Source organism: Maylandia zebra, linkage group LG4, assembly GCF_041146795.1.
Source record: "Maylandia zebra isolate NMK-2024a linkage group LG4, Mzebra_GT3a, whole genome shotgun sequence".
NCBI lineage: Eukaryota > Metazoa > Chordata > Actinopteri > Cichliformes > Cichlidae > Maylandia > Maylandia zebra.
In genome coordinates, this window is record NC_135170.1 from 30,035,099 (window position 1) to 30,052,683 (window position 17,585).

Below are 17,585 nucleotides of genomic sequence, written 5' to 3' on the forward strand. Positions count from 1 at the left end.
TATAAAGGAGACCTACCCACAGTTGAATGGCACGTGTATATATATATATATATATATAGACCCCATGGGGGTTCCAAGAGGACTCCCAGATGACTTTAAAGCACATAACCAGATAGCTGCAGGGTTTTAATCCATGTTCTGGTAGCTAACTATTATTAAAATGTTGATTGGATAAATTAACTGTATTACAAACAACAAAGATTCTTGAATTACTTTAGAGTTGCAAATAAGAGACTTTTGGAAGAGCAGAAAGATAATATACTTTAAAGGCATGTTGAAAGTCTTATCTTCAAAAATAATAAAAATAAATAGAAGCTTAGCAAGAGAAAGAACTCTTACTCTTCCCAAAGAGCCTGAAACAAGAAAAGTGGAGAAAATGAGGAGGAAAATCTTGTCCTAAAGGAATTGCTAGACAATATAAACCCTTGTTTTAAGGGGGGGAAAAGACAACATTATTCCAAACTTATTAGACTATAGTGGGCGGGATGCAGATGTTGAATTCATCTATCACAGGGGTGGGGAACGCCAGGCCTCAAGGGCCAGTGTCCTGCAGGTTTTAGATGTGTCCTTGAACACAGCTGATTTAAATGGATAAATGACCTCCTCAACATGTCTTGAAGTTTCCCAGAGGCCTTGTAATGAACTACTCATTACTACTGATTCAGGTGTGTTGACCCAGGGTGATATCTCGAACCTGCAGGACACCGGCCCTCAGGGCCTGGAGTTCCCCCACCCCTGATCTATCAGAATAACTCTGTGACAGGATGTCACATGTTGGATTTGATTAAATATTTGTAGGTTTCACATAAGACCAAACAAAGTCACAGTGTAGGATGATTTGTTTTCCACCTTCAGTAGCAGGTAATTCAATTGCACATCAGCAGATTCTGCTGATCGACGCCATGCAGGACACCACAACATGACACATCAACAGGAGACGAGCATTTTAATAACCTGATCTTCCTTCATAACAATATCATGCACATCAGTTATATCGTTTTACAAAAATTGACATCATGGCATAATTTTACTGGCAGCTAACCCACGCTGGTTTTGTTTTCCAGAATTGTCGAGATGATTTTAGAGTAACATATTCAGGTGGAAATCTAAAAAGAAAAATATAAATAAATAAAAAGGTCCCATTCCCAGAGTTAAAGATGATTATTGTACTTCAGGTTTATGTCTTGCAAAAATGAGCCAACATTCCCTTCTCTAAGCAATCTTGCCAAGAAACATCTGGAACTTATTACATCATCTGTACCTTCAGTTAGGATTTTCTCAAAGACAAAGTTAGTGAGCTAGAAAAGAAGTACAAGAAAACATTTATTTTCCATTAATAATTTGTACACTTTATTTTAAAAAGACACAAGTGCAATAACAGGGAAAATGTCTTATTATATTATTGTTTCTGAACAAAAAAGTGGAGTGTGCCATGCGAGATTTAGAGCAACAAATACTTCCCTAGCAGTCTGTCTAATTAAATATCCAGGCCTAGTGTGTGGTTTCACCTCATTACAGGCTACAACTTGGCATGCCAACGCACTCAGTACACTCTGACAGCGCCTCAGACAGCAGCTCCATTACAGACTACAGGAACCTGGACACCAGTATCTCATAAGGGTGGAAGTACAATACTGTACAATAGAATACAATCAAACTTTCAAAATAAGATCCCACAGGTTTCAAAGTGTCCGTGATGGGGTTGAATTAGGATTGTGATTTCATGCATGAGGTGGGAAGTTGTATTTTCTAAAATATTTGACCAATAATATTTAAGAAATCTACTATCAGATCAATTTATTAGACATGCAGTTCTTTAAGGTAATCAAAAATGCACCTCTCTGAGAGAATCATACATTGTCGTGGTCCCTCGGTCCTACCTGGCTGACATATCAGGGTTTGTTTTGTCTCTCTCTAGGCTTCCGTTTCTTTCTCCTCTCTTCTGTCTGTTATTGTTTGTTGTTGTCTGTGCTGTGAGGCAGTACTCATTCGTGTTCCTACCCTTGAGTCTACACACCTGAAGATAATCAACCCCCTCTGGCCTCTGATCTCATCATCAGCCATTACTTAAGGTAGTCATTACTGGATTGTTGAACTACCTTGTTAGTTAAGCACTGGCTCCTAGCTTGTATTTTGCTCGTGTGTGTTTGCCTCAAAGGATCCGACATTGTCTTCTCCCTCTGCACAGACCTTCCCTTTCCCCTTCCTGGACTGTGGTGAGTGTGCCTATTTTGAGAGAGTATTGTACTGGAGAGACAATTGAATGTTTTCGGATGCAGTTTCACCATGGACCCCTGGAGACCCATTTTTCCACCTGCACTGTTATTTATAGCATATTCTGGTGAAAACGCTGTAAATAGAATGCACTAAACTTTAAAATCATAAAACATAAATTATCTGTCTGCATCACTAACAGCTTTAAGCATAAGAAAATTAAGTTGTTGTGAACCCATGCTTTCATTTAGTGTGAAACATGTTTAACAACCATTTAGTAAATACAATAACTGAGGCCTTGGTTATAAATTCCACGTTACTTTCCATGTCCGCAGGTCTGCTGGACTCTACTTGAGTCAGAGTGACTTAACTTCAGGAACAGCTATGAGGGTGTGTGCATGGCATCATGGGCCTGCCAGTTTTTTGTCACTAATTGCACATTCACCCCAGATGGCAAACTTCAGATAAGTATGACGAACAGTTACTCAGCCATGGTGTCTCCAGCTCTCTGCACCAAGGTTTAAGTGACTAAGCTCCCTTAACCTTATAGTTAGAAGAGAAGGTTGTATGTTACTTTTCTCTGGTAGGGTGTCCCTAGGCAAATTAGACAATTTTCATTTCTTCCTATGTTGAATGCATAGCCATCTATCATGAAATCTTCTGTCTATTAGGAAGTATCTCCAATGGTATTAAGTCAAGTGTCTTAGTGCCCTAGTGGTCAGTATATTGATAGGAGTTCCACAGAGATATATTTTAAGAGCTCTATTATTTACCATTTATATAAAGAATAAATATGTCATGTATATCTTTACACTATTTTATATGCCACTTGAGAGCTTTTTCTTTTATCTGGACATTGCAAAACTGTTGTATTCTTTTGCTATATTTCAAATCTACCAAGAAGAGGCCAAGAAATCTATCAAGAAATGGAATGCTCATCATTGCTACAGTAATTACAATCGCTGGTCATAGGACTTTCTAATATTAGCTGTGCTTCTTATTGAAATCTGTATTTAAAAACACAAAACAGGATTATAAAAATAATAAAAGGGAAACAATGCATATAAATATATGTATATATATACACTAACCACAAAAATGCCCAAAAGACAGCAAGTTTTTAAGCACTTGAGATACTAAATCTTCCAACTGAGACATCCAGATAAATCTTTCCCCACCTGGTTAGAGAAGTGAAAGGCACCACACTTTTTGATATTTATGTATTCATTTGAATTTCATTTTCCTTTTATAACATACTGTTAAAAACAAAATATACAAATGTTCACAATATGTTGCCGTTGCTACAAGAGATGTCAGGTGTGATAATTCACAGCTTTATAATGCAGTGTTATGCTAAGAAACCTTGCATAATACTCCACGTAACTTGGCATGCACCTCACAAAACACGTAACTACACATCAGCGCCAATGTGTAGTTACACCAGAGGATACCCACAAAGGTCTAATGTCTCTTGTGGAAGCAAAAGCGGGACCTTAATGGCAGGAGGCATGTCATTTTAACATCGTGGCTTATTAGGGGCATTTCTGCATGACAAAAATCAATGCTAATACTTTAAAAAATACCAGCCTAAAAGGCAACATTCCCACCTACATCAGACACACCTAAATACTGGTACAAATATTGCATAAGAAATTGTTCTGAACAGAGGTTTTCACTCTAAGTGCAAATTTTACAATTACATTTTTACATTTACAATTAACAATGAGATAAAAAGAACTTACACAACTAACATTTTACCAATAAATGTATGTTGCCACTTTGTGGCAGTAAGTTTTTTATCACCGTCTGGTCACTGCAGTGACGAAGCATAACACACATTTGTGTGATTTTATCAGGCACTACACATTCATTACCAGCTGGTACTAAAATACAAAGAGGTTAATAGTTTAAAAAATGTCAAAATAGGCCTTACATTCAGTGTATTCGTTTTCTTTCTAAAAAGCTTTTCAGCACGAACGTCTTCATGTAATGGAGGTATTTCAGAATATAAGGTGAGATCAATCTTTCATGAGGCACTAGACTGAGAGCAACTGCCTTACACAGGCATCAAACTGCATTAAAATCATTCCAGACTCCAAATGGAACATCTGTTTAATAAATAGGGTTAAAGAGGCACTCATCAGTGCAAATGTCTTGGTTGCTGGAAGGTAAGGAAGGTGTCTATGTGGCCATTTTCCATCTTTCCACTAACCAAAAATAATGTCTAAATTTTCTTAAACACATATGAAATGAATTGAGTGTCTAACTTCATCCTGAGGCTATAGAGAAGGCACTTAATTCTGCACTTTGCTTCTGTGCTGTTGTCTATCCCTGGGAACTATTTTTCATCTGATTCACAGTCTCCCAGGTGAAGCCTGAGTACCCCTTCAGTGTGCAGCTGCAACAAGCGGTTAAATTCAGCTGGCATTGCATGAAAACTCGCTTTAGCTGGTTTGTCATCATAGTAGTGGTTAGTCAGGGTATAGAGGCCATATGGGTGATTACTAAAGGGCCAGAATCCATACAGATGCACATTTTCACACAATTCCAGGGCCATGCTAACCATAATTAATCCAGTGCTGAGCCGCCTTTCTTTCAGGCCTTCAGAGCTCCAGAATTGAGCCAGACTGTCAAGGTACTGAGGGTTAAAGAAAACAGGTCGAATAGGGCTTTTAAAGTCCTCTATTGTATATGCAACTCGCTGACACACAGCAGTATTTATACCAAAGGAGAAGGCAGGAAGGAGCAGCAGAGAGTTGCCGTACTTGCGAAGACTCTCCACGAATGGAAGGCGGCGTCCCACCAGGGAGCCATACCTGTGCAAAAGAAATAGCTGACTTTGAGCAACAACTCATAAGTAATGTGAGGTGGCAGCAACTTTTTTTCTTGCTTACCTCTGTGTGAAGATGCTTGGATTTGCTGTCACAAGGCTAGTTTTGCTGCCAACATCTTTCTCATATCCATTTTCCAAAGGAGGTAAGTTGCACCTGAACAAACAAAAAAGTAGACACAGGAATGGTTATGTGGAATTTCCACTCTGAATTTGGTCTACATTGGACACTTTTCTCACCTGATAACAAAGTCAGCTGAATCAATCATTTTTCCACAGCTGCTGTCAGACAGGATCCCACCATTCCCAACTACTGAACAAGTGTCCCATTTCTTACTTGAAAAAGGATTCTCCTGGAATAGACAGCGACAAATAAGGCATTATAAAAAAAACATTTACCATTGTTGCTGATGTCAAATGTTGAAGCAAAAAGGATTTATATATAATCTTTCCTCTTCAATTCACACGTTTTCTGTCAATTTAAACTGATACTGAACTAAATCAGCATTTGTTGCTTTGCTGGTTGAGATGCTACTATATCACCTTAGCTTTTGTGGTTTGGTAGCTTACATATTTTTATATCTCTCATTCTGGATTTGACTTTATTTTTGAAACACTTCATAACAACTGACCGAATTGCAGTCGAAACAGAGTAATTAAAATGTTTAAAAAAAATAAGATAACAAGAACAGAAGAATAAATCAGTACAGGTACAAACAAAGAGCAAGAGGTTAAACACAGATAACAACTCACACTGGGTTAAAAGCCAAGGAGAAACGCTGTGTTCTTAAATGATTTTTAAAAACAGCAAGAGATGGAGCCTGCCTGACAGCTCATTCCACATTTTAGGAGGCAAAACTGCAAAGGCTGTGCCTCCTCTGGATTTACAAAATGTCTACGGGACAATCAAAAGCATTTGGTTATCTGATGTAAGAGCGTGAAGGCATGTAAAGGTGAAGCAGCTCAGACAAATAAGAAGGGGCAAGACCATTAAGACACTTAAAAACAAATAAAAGAATTTGAAATGGATGAAATGACTGCATGTCTGTTATTACTATGCAGTTTTTCTGCTTCTCCTTTTTTTATACTGGTGTATACTTTATAGAGCTGGGCGATATATCGAGTTTTTAAAACATATCGATATATTTTTATACGAGATATAAGATGTGACAATATCCTTTATATCGATATAGTCTATGTTACGTTATAATTATAGTTGTGGAGCCGCAAGTTTGCCTCTCTTTCGTCCACTTTTGTCTCTACGCAACGTTACTCCGCCTCGCCTTCACTGAAGACAACTCCCCCTCCTACCCCATCGCTTCACGTGCAGGCAGCGACAAGACGGACACGGCAAACCTCCGTTAACGAGTTACTGCGCATCGCCCCATGCGTGGGGCTGGACGGCGTCAACGTGCTAACGAGCTAAACATGCTAACGAGCTAACCGCGCTAACGAGCTAACCGCGCTAACCCTAAAATCCTTTCATTCTCTCAAAAGTTGATAGCGCGCCTTATGTATGAATTCTGGTTGTGCTTGGTGGCCGCGAACCGATTTTATGTGGTACACGGCGTTCAGCAATCTGTCAAAAATGTTTGAGTACGACTTTGGTAAGCTACGGAGCTGCACCGCTTGATAGATTGTCGGCGCATTACGGCTACCGAGGAGCTTCGCGGAGTGATACGTACTGTGCATCAACGTAATATTACCGTATTGTGTGTGTATAAGGACCATAAATGGCAGAGACGTGGTTATGAAGCGGATTTCAAACTCCAGGCTATCAGTCACACAGTAAAACTTGGGAACAGAGCAGCTGTAAAATCTGTCTGTCTTTGTTATTACGCTCAGCGTCTTTTAGTTTACATTTTGACTGCACAATTGTGAGCTCTTTGTTTAGCACAAAAACAACCTTGTTTTCTTTTATTTATGGAGCATTATTATTTAATGAATGCTCATAATTTAATTTTGAGTAATTTTTCATGTACATCTGTGCTGTATGTTAATAAAAGTGCCTGTGTGACATCTGGGACACAGCTTTGACTAAGAACTCTTTTTGTTCTTACTTTATGGCTTAAAAAAAATATCGAGATATATATCTTATATCGCCATCCAGCTAAAAAATATCGAGATATGAATTTTGGGTCATATCGCCCAGCCCTAATACTTTATACTTAGTTTGTATCCGTTTGAGGGGGTGTAGCATTTAAGTTCCTGTTTGTAATACTTCTAAAAACATATTTTTAAAAGTGATGGTGCATTACTTACATATGGCTGTGTATGTATTTACATAAGCAAGCCCCAGCCCCTCCCGCCTCTCTCACACACACACACACACACAAACAAACAAACAAACAAAAACAAAAAACCCTACCTTTGTAAAAATGCTGAACAGCTCTTTGTTCACCTGTAGAGTCCTCTTCTTTTCCCCATCATAAACGAGCTTCAACCCCACTGGAGTGTTATTCTTGGTAATGATTGCTTTGTCAATGCCATTGCACTTAAGTCTCAGATCAGTTCTGGGGAATATAAAACACTTTGTTGACACAGGCTAGCTATTTACCAGACAAACCGGTTCGCAGTTATTAACTGGGAACAGAAATATTGCTTTTCTCAAAATACAAGCTATCTGGATTGTCATATACGGTAATTTCATATTATGCAGTAAATTAGAAGAATGTTTTAGGAAATAACATTAGTTTATTAAAAACATGACAATGGTTGGATCTCGAATAAAAATAAATTTTAATGCCATTATAAGAAATGCATATTAGCCATGTGTCTGAAAGCCTGTGTGACATCTAAGAAAACTGTCAATATTTAAAGTTGATGCTTGTTTAATTTATACTAACAGACATTGCCAATCTAAATGAAACCACTGCTATCGGTCCCTTAACGTAATGCCAAGGAATACCATTTCTTTAATGCTTTTGATTCTCTTCATGTTCATTGACGTGTTCAGTGAAATAGTTCAGTGTGAATAAATAGACAGAGAGAGATGAGACATCAGTACACCCACAGGGCAGGAGAGCATACAACAGGTGAGTGAGGGGAGGAACAAACATTGATCAATATAAAGTTAAACAGGAAAAGGTTAAAAATAAAATAAAAGAGCAGTGTATTACAACACAGTTAGCTTTAGTAATCGGTATAAAAAAATCTTTCTTTCAGCTGTAGGTAACAAATACAACAACAACTCCTGTTAATGTTTTATGCAGCTCGAGCTAATAGAAAGTCTCAGTCACATAGTCTTAAAGAGATATTTACCCACATGGTAAATATCTCAAGTATTCTTTGTTGTGCCTACAGAGATATTATGTCAAAGTCATCGTCCCTCATTGCAGGGCTCCTTTGGTTTAAGCTACTGGCTCACTGACTCCTACATGAGGCTGATGACACCTGATACCTGATAGGCTGATACCTCAATCAAATCTTTGCATAAAAAAATCCTGTTATCGATACACTATTTGAATATATTGTGGTAGGGATCATATTATGCTTGCAGAGCTCATCTGTGACTTTAATTTTATTTTATTTTTAATTAAAAATTTACTCGAGCAGACACACACACTCCTATTTAGTAAAACATTTTACTTTGATCTGTAATTTCTATAGAAAAAAATTGGAAGTGTTTGCAAATTGGTTCTTACCTGAATTTTAAGTATTTCTCCTCCTGCTTCTTCCAGGTTTGATTGTAACGCTCTTGTACCTTGCTAATGATTTCCCTGTGAAACACACAAACACACAGTCAACAGAATCATATCTGCACAGCTGACTTTGCACAGCTCATTTTTGACGATGGCATAAACAAAGAGGTTTCTCAGGGAAATTCTGAGACTGTTATGTTTTCTCTCACTTGCAGCCTTTGCAAATTTCTGAGGGCTTTGCGGCATGTTTCTTTTGAGAAGCTGGTTGGTGAGGCTTCACATGTCTGCAAAAAAACACAAACAAACAACAAAAACAAAGAAAACTGGTCAGATTAAGTAATACAGATCAGGAAAATGCAGAAAAAAGAGATGACATATTATAACAGCATTTCATTGTTGTTGTCAGTTGTTCACACATCCTGGTGTGAACAACTTAGTGATTCAGAGTGACGTATTGTTCCAGTCAGTGTCAAGCACTGTACTTAAAACTTGCTTGTTGTCCTTTTTTTCCAGTTTGTGCAACTAAATAATTATAATACGTAATATAATATAATTATATTACATCATATCACAGCAACTGTTCCTAATTTTTACTCAACTAAACTGATCCGACAACTTAAGTAATTATTTACAAAGGACAGTTGGACTGAATGATATGTTATCCTGGCTGTTATCCTTCCAACCTCCATAAAGATTAAATAATCTTGCATGCAATTGGTGTTCATGACTTAAACACTTCTTCGTGCAAATGATAGCCTCAGTTTCCTGTTCCTAGCTGGCAGCAGTGACAGTGTGTGGTCACCTGCTGCTGTAGCCCACCTGCTTCAAGGTTCAATATGCTGTAAGGAACCTTGGAGTCATTTTTGACCAAGACATGTCCTTCAATGCACATATTAAACAAATATGTAAATATGTAATATGCTTTCTTCCATTTGCACAACATCTCTAAAATTAGAAATATCCTGTCTCACAGTTACGCTGAAAAACTAGTTCGTGCATTTATTACTTCCAGGCTGGACGACTGCAATTCATTATTATCAGGATGTCCTAAAACCTCCCTGAAAAGCCTTCAGTTAATCCAAAATGCTACAGCAAGAGTTACTGACAGGGACTAGAAAGAGAGAGCATATTTCTCCTATATTGGCTTCCCTTCATTGGCTCCCTGTTAAATCCAGAATTGAATTCAAAATCCTGCTCCTCACATACAAGGTCTTAAATAATCAGGCACCATCTTATCTTAATGACATTGTGGTACCATATCACCCCAGTAGAGCACTTCGTTCTTGCACTGCAGGCTTACTTGTTGTTCCTAGAGTATTTAAAAGTACACAATATCTCCACTTTCAAGATTAGGCTTAAAACTTTCCTTTTTGCTAAAGCATATAGTTAGGGCTGGACCAGGTGACCCTGAATCCTCCCTTAGTTATGCTGCAATAGGCATAAGCTGTTGGGGGATTCCCATGATGCATTGAGTTTTTCCTTTTCAGTCACCTTTTTCACTCACTATGTGTTAACAGACCTCTCTGCATTGAATCGTACTTGTTATTAATCTCTGCCTCTCTTCCACAGCATGTTTTTATCCTGTTTTCCTTCTCTCACCCCAACCAGTCACAGCAGATGGCCCCGCCCCTCCCTCATCCTGGTTCTGCCGGAGGTTTCTTCCTGTTAAAAGGGAGTTTTTCCTTCCCACTGTCGCCAAAGTGCTTGCTCATAGGGGGTCATATGATTGTTGGGTTTTTCTCTGTATGTATTATTGTAGGGTCTACCTTAAAATATAAAGCGCCTTGAGACGAGTGTTGTTGTGATTTGGCGCTATATAAATAAAATTTAATTTAATTTAATCTTCAGTGTACCCTTTCAAATAAAGATGTCTATAGCAAATACTTCAGCTTCTACACCTCTTTTCAGAAGATAGTTCTGCTTCTGCTTTTTTCAGCAGAAAATTTCCGCTACACAACATTCTCATTGCATTCTCACAGGAAATGCAACTTTTTCTAGTTTTTACTATTACTATTGTTGTTGTTGTTGTTGTTAAATAATGATAAAAAGAAACATTTTATTGCTATTAATAGTAGCTATGTGATATTATATCAAGACTTATGTTTGGATAGGGTTTAAAATATTTAGTTTAATGAATCAAAACTAATTCAGTCCTACCTAAGTGGTAAAACGGAATATACACAATAATGCAACAGCCATCATATACAGCACACCATATCTATGTCAATCTTTGACAGGGGTGCGTTGGTCTAAATAAGGCTTGCTATTCAAATAATAAATAAATAAAGCAATGCATATTTACATTTACAAATTTAGCCACAGTTATAAAACTATAGAATTATCTGTCTTAGATTGCAGAAAATTTGTTTTGCAAGCTGATCGATGAATATCTTTCATTTCATAGAGACTTGGGGGGTATTTCTCAAAGTCTGTCCTGCTTAAGCTCAATGTATGTCTCAGTCCGGGGGTTACGACTGCTGCAGAAGGATCGAACTAGAGTGAAACGAATTAAACTGAGCAATGAATACAAAACTGCATGAATTAGTGTAACTTACAGTTTAAGTGTATCAGCAGAATTCAGCTAAAGGGCCACAGTAACTTTCCTGGGCGAGCCTGGACTCCCGAGGTCCTTAACCCTTACGCTGTCTCACTCAACAGCCTAATATCTAAATGTAGCTTTAATACAAGAATTTTATCATGTCTTTTTCAACACTTAACACCTTTTAATTTTCATATTTCAAAAGGTTATTACATTTTCATATTTCAGATTTGAGGTATATTTCTTCAGCTCCAAAAAGGCTGAATATATTATTTAAATATCTAGGCTACAGGTCCATATGTCCCCAAACCTTGACCCCAAAACGCTGGCAGTCGCATTATTTATCAGAAAACATCATAACAGAAATACTGAAAAAGTCCTTTACTTTTGACACTTTAGCTTCACTTTAAGGAAATGTGCTTAAGTGTGCCTATGGCACACTTATTACTATTTGGCAGATTTATTATTGTTATTATTATTATTACCGTTATTCCCACCCCATGCAGCAGACTGTGACAGCACTGAGCAGCTCCTTCAGTGGGAGACTGCGGCACCCACGGTGTGGGACGGAGAGATTTCACAGGTCTTTCCTCCCCACTGCTGTCAGACTCCACAATAAAGACTTTAACTGATCAAACGCACACATCCACACATGTGCAATAACACTAAGTGCAATAATCTTTTCTGGCATCGTTGTTTTTTTACTCAGTTGTATATAGCATTTGTATTCTATTTTTATCTTATTGTATATTTTTTTCTACTGTATATAATATTTTATTTTATTCTATTCTGTACAGTTGTGTACTGTATTTATTCTTATTGTATTCTAATTTTTGCTTCATAACTTTTGCACTGTCCACTTCCTGCTGTGACAAAACAAATTTCCAACATGTGGGAATAATAAAGGTTATCTTATCTTATCTTATTCCGCTTAAAATTTTGATCACGCCCCACAGCTTTGAGACAACCCCCATATTTATTATACCGTTTCATACAGCTCGATAGGGAATGGTGTGCTATGGGAAAGGGCCTGAAAAAAGGTCCCAACCCAGGCCACTTTGAAGGTCCACCGCTCGGCCATACTTTGTCATAGAAACATCATTTAAACTTCTACAGGTCACAAGACTTTGGACTTTTATTGACCAAATCCATGTTGTGAGTCTGGAGAATAATTTGAAAAAAAGGTCTTTCTCTTCCTTTCCCACCCAAACCGTTTGCCCTACATGTATAATTTATACATCAAAACGTAGCTATCGTTGTCTACTTTCATCCAGTGTCTTCCTCACTGAGATCATATTTACGGTTTTCACACAAATGCCATCAAAGCGCAGCCTCCTCCCTCTCTGTCCCCATAGACGGCCATTCTAAACCTGCTCTCAATTTTCGGTTCAAATTTAACATCAGAGCGTGTCTTTACACTGTCACCACGTCAGTATAATACACTCTACAGGCATGGAAATTTATTATGTTGTAGTCTGGAAGTTCCTACCACTCACAGTGAAAGAATCTTTGTGATCGGACCTACAGTTTTCTCTTGGGAACAATTTGTTTCAGAGTTTAATTCCTGTTTGCCGTTCTCTGTGTTTGACCCCAAATGCAGTGTGTGTGTGTCCCAGCGCCTCCTGCCACTCACACGAGTTACTATAGCAACCAGCCTTAACAGCTATGAACTGATGACTTTTTAAAACTCAACAGTTTTTTCCTCCAACCACATAGATCCTGTCTTCTGACAACTACCTTTGTTAATATGAGCTCAAAACATACTCTGACGAGTAAAATTAAGTGCAAAACCGTCATACCATTGTGAATGTAACCTACAAGCATACTTTAACAGCAAAAATTAAGTGGCAGATCACCCTACCTTTGTTAATAAGCGCTAGAAACACACTCTGACGGGTACAATTAAGTTCCAAGCCATGCTACTTTTGTGAATGTGACCTACAAGCATACTTAAACCGGTAAAATGAAGTGGCAAACCGTCCTGGCTTTATGGATATGAGCTACAAGCATACTCTGATGGCCAAAAGTGGCAAACCGTCAAACCTACTTAAATTTATGCTGGAATTACTCTGTGACAGCAGAAATGTGCATAAACTACTTACGGTAGGACGTTTTGCCAAAGTAGGATGGTTTATCAGAACACCGGCATAGGCACAATTAAAGTTTCTTCAGAAATGTTCGCTTTCTAGTTTCACATCTTTGTTGCTACTTTTATACGGTGAGCACAATCGTTCTTCCACAGCCTCTTTAGTTTTTGCTCTCTAGGCACAAATATAGTTATGCACTCACTTGCCGTCCGACTTGTACCAGATGAGAGTGGTCATCAGGCTCCCCAGACAGACGAGAGTGATCATGAGAGACAAGAAAGACTTCGAGAGCTGTCCCCTCATACCTCTCCCCTCCTGTTAGTCTTTCCCTTTAGAGGCCCACCTTTGTCTGTCTCTCTCCCTCTCTTCCTCCTTGTCCTGCTTTTACCTTGCGCAACACGCGCTTGTTTTATCTACCCTGTCCCGTTGCCTATGTTCTCATATTTCCAAACTCGGTTTGCACTGCCACGAAGTACTTCACAAGCACACACGCCGGCTCAGTGAAGGCTGTTAATCTTTTTCCTCATGCCTGTCTGCTGTTTTACGCACTCATCACTCCCGCCTCCCTCGCTCACTCTCTTCCTGTCTCATTTGCCTCTGTGGTTCAAATCCCTCCCCGATAAATTAAGCACCAGAAATTCAGTCATTTCTCTCTGTCTAGTATGATTTCTTTTCCGCCAGACTGGTCGAGACAAGTTTGAGCCCCTGTGCGCACTTCTGTTACTCTTGTTTCCTCTCGTTACACTTTGGTGGCAGTCAGCCGAGATGAAACCGATAGAACGTTCCTCCACATCCCTCTTAAATTCTCGCCACTTCTGCTTTGCTCGTCCGTTTCTTTATGTTGTCGCGCACCTTTTTTGTCATTTGCTCACACGATGAAAGTCCGCCATTTCTTCTCAACTACAGCTCTGTTTTAGCCCCATTCTCTCGGGCTTCTGTGTGTACTTTCCCCTCCCTCTGCCCACATTGGCTAAACCCCTCTCCCCTCTGCACTAAAAGCACGTAGTAACATGAGTGCCCTGTACTGAATTAGCTCACAGTTGTCTCTTGACTCGACTGGTTCGTGTGTTGGTGAGTGTGTGTGTGTGTGATAAGAAAAACGTTCAAAATCAATGAGAGTCAGAGGAGGCAGGAGCCTATGATTGCCCCTCCAATCAGAGGGGCTCTTAAAACCTACCAAACTCTTATTAACGCACACAAAAGCTTCTTTGATTCGCGTGTGAAACTTTGCAAGCTTACAGCTGGTCTTTCTCTATGTAAATAACAGCTGGAAAAAATGAGAGAAAGAGGAAGCCATAATTTCTAACTTTTTCTATGTTGCCAATTGTGTGGTGGAAGTGGAATTAAATTCTTGGAGTAAATCATAATGATGGTTGTGGTAAACTAGTTACATTTATGGGAATATTTTTTCACAATAAATAACCATAAACAGATGGTTACTCCCACACTAATTCCAGTTGTCAGTGGTAAATTTCTTTCTCTCTCTCTCTCTTTCTTTGCAATAAAGGCATAATTCCTACATGCTATGGGATACCAGTTGTATATCACAGCAACTTCACTTTAAGTTTTTTAAGTTCTTTGGAGTTTTGCATCCATGTTTATTATAAGGCGTTTTCTGTTTGGTTTCAGCTGCAGCTCATAGGAGATGATGTCATTTCCACTCAAACACCCCATTAGCTATTTAAGCACATTAAACATTCATAATGTTTTAACAGAGGAGTTTTCCTCAGCCTTATGCAGTCCTGTGCGTGTAAGAAGCCTCAAGTCTCTCTAATGATGGAGGATTGTGTTGTTAACTTTTTATTGTACACCTGTCATGAGTAGTAATGAACAGGGTTGTAGCTGTGAATGTCTATATGTTCCCAAAGCTGCTCTGTTGGATTAAAATCTGATAATTTTGGAGGCCATTTGAGTACAGTGAACTCATTGTCATGTTCGAGAAACCATTTGTGAAACGGCATGTTATCCTACTGAACATATTAGCAGATAATGTACACTGGAACATGGTTAGCACAAACAGGGTGGGGATTTGAGACTTTGCTCAGTTGGAACTAAAGGAGCCAAAGTGTGCCAAGAAAATATCCCTCACATTGATACACCCCGACAGCAGCAGTCTGAACTGTTATACTGTTGATACAAGACGGGATGAATCCATGTTTTCATGTTGTTTACACAAATTCTGACTCTACCATCTTAATGTCACAGTAGAGATCAAGATTTTTCCAATCTTCTTGTCCAATTTTGCTGTTCCTATGTGAATAGTAGCTGCAGTTTTACATTCTTTGGCCATGATTATACTCAGCTGCAGACACTGACGCAAACAGCTGGAGGCTCCAAGTCTGAGTAGTCAATGGCGATGTCAGCGTCAACCTCAATTTTATTTCTCTAGGACATTTCATTGTATGAAGACATAAAGATAAAAGCATGAAAATCAGGTCTACAATGGCTTAAGGCAATAAAATAACAACAAAATAAAACTTTACACAGATAAAATACAATTTAGTGTTCACATACACGCACAGATACACACAATTTTTGACAGTAGCCCCAACGTGTGAGAATAAAAAGTGTTTGAATATGGGTTTTTTAATGTAGATAAAGTTCTAAGTCAGTGGGCAGATTGTTTTTAAGAAACAGTAACTGAAAGCACCCTGAGAAGAGTTTTGCACCTGATGACCTGAGGGTCCAACTGGGTTATAAACACTAAACAGTCAGAGATGCACTCTGAGAGCAAACCACTGAGTTCTTTATGAACTAATACATAGTGATGTGCGGATCGATCCTGAAATATCGATTCCTCCGATACCAGTCATTTATGTTCTAGAATCGATTCTCACATTAAAATATCGATATTTTTTAGTAATTTAGGGTAAATTTGTAGTTTATCATTAACAGCAACACAGTGGAGAGAAACTATAACATTCGGATTGTCTACATTCAAAGGAACTACTTCCTCTTCCGCCTTTCATAGTCATGTGCAAAATACGGCTGTATAAATGTCTCGCAGCCCCTTGGCGCGCGCACTCACAACAATGGCTGAGCGTAATTGTGCGAACGTATTTTTCCTCCACAAACAGCTGAGACGTGGTTTGCGATACATGTGGCAAAAAAGTGCTCCAACATTGAGGTGTTGTGGCTATACTTTCTCAACCGTGAGACCTCAGAATTAGGGAGACATTCAAAAGGGCTGTTGGGGGGTGATAAATACATTTTACAATGTTTATTTATTGGATAAAATACCTTAAATGTCACCGTTATTATTAGCCGGCCCGGAAACAGCGGGGGTGTCGAAATTCAGAGTCTGCTTCCACCTGAGGACCCGCCCTTCACGGTCTAAAGAAAGCCGGGTAGTACGTCATGAGTTCCCTCGGTGGAGTGGAACTGCCGTCTGCTCCTTGCTATCTAAAATATAACCGGGCGCTGGCGTAAACTCTCGACCGTCTCACACTTTCTTTAATTAGTTTTCTGTTTGACGTTTATTCAGCTGTGTGAAAACCCCGTTGGAACCCTCCCGAGGTATTAATAAAGTTAAATTTAATTTAATCGAATCTAATAACTTTAATCTCAGCCAAACCGATTTACTCACGAACAAATAAAACACTGAAATAGCCAAACAATAACATTTTTAAGTTATCAAAGTGACTTATATATCATGTTTAACCCGAGTAGCGAAAGGCAGCGGGGGTTTGAAAATGATGTGTCGATCGGCTCAGATATTTGAAGTTTACACAGCTACATTCTCACCTGAAAACATGTTAAAAGTTGTTTGTTTTTTTGCGACCCAGAAAGAGAAATAAGAGTAATATTAAAACTAAGTAGCTGCCGCCATTGTTGGAAACTGGAATTGGCTGCAATATGGTTTTTCAATTTTGTTGTCCAGGTGGAAATTCGGGAGAATGGTGGCTCCGGGATTCTCCCGGAAAAATCGGGAGGGTTGGCATGTATGGTTGTGGCAACATCACTAACATTGTCAAACACCTCAGAGTAAATCATATCACAGAATATGAGGAGTGTATGTTAAGACGAACTGAAGAGGATGAGAGGGACAGGTGCTGCTAGGGCGAGACAGACGTCTCTCATGGAGTCCTTTAGTGCTGCAGGCAGGCAAGGTGTTCAAATAGCACACAACTTCAGTTTTTTTTATTTCTATATGATGAACTCTGCATTATTAAGTGATAAGAACAAGTAATCTGATGTCCTGTAAATTATTATGACGCTATAATTTGAGATACAATAAATAAAATACGTTTTTGTATAAAGTATCGGTATCGGAT

At 38.7% G+C, this 17,585-nt stretch overlaps 1 protein-coding gene across 1 annotated transcript; it reads right to left on the reverse strand.

Annotated features, from left to right (window-relative positions):
• Positions 1 to 973: 973 nt before the first annotated feature.
• Positions 974 to 14,277, reverse strand: st8sia6 (ST8 alpha-N-acetyl-neuraminide alpha-2,8-sialyltransferase 6). The gene is made up of 7 exons (XM_014408056.4): positions 13,514 to 14,277; positions 8,895 to 8,969; positions 8,689 to 8,763; positions 7,413 to 7,557; positions 5,285 to 5,397; positions 5,109 to 5,201; positions 974 to 5,030 (listed from the first exon to the last, which is right to left on the reverse strand). The coding sequence occupies exons 1-7, from the start codon at positions 13,612 to 13,614 to the stop codon at positions 4,553 to 4,555; spliced, it is 1,080 nt and encodes a 359-aa protein (XP_014263542.1). The 5' UTR covers positions 13,615 to 14,277; the 3' UTR covers positions 974 to 4,552.
• Between the last annotated feature and the right edge of the window lie 3,308 nt (positions 14,278 to 17,585).

Coding starts and splice junctions, on each gene's coding strand:
- st8sia6 (XM_014408056.4), bottom strand. CDS start 13,614: ATGAGGGGACAGCTCTCGAAGTCTTTCTTGTCTCTCATGATCACTCTC. Junction 8,970..13,513: donor TGGTACAAGTCGGACGGCAA/GTGAGTGCATAA, acceptor GTTTTTTTGCAG/ACATGTGAAGCCTCACCAAC. Junction 5,398..7,412: donor TGTTCAGCATTTTTACAAAG/GTAGGGTTTTTT, acceptor TGTCTATTCCAG/GAGAATCCTTTTTCAAGTAA.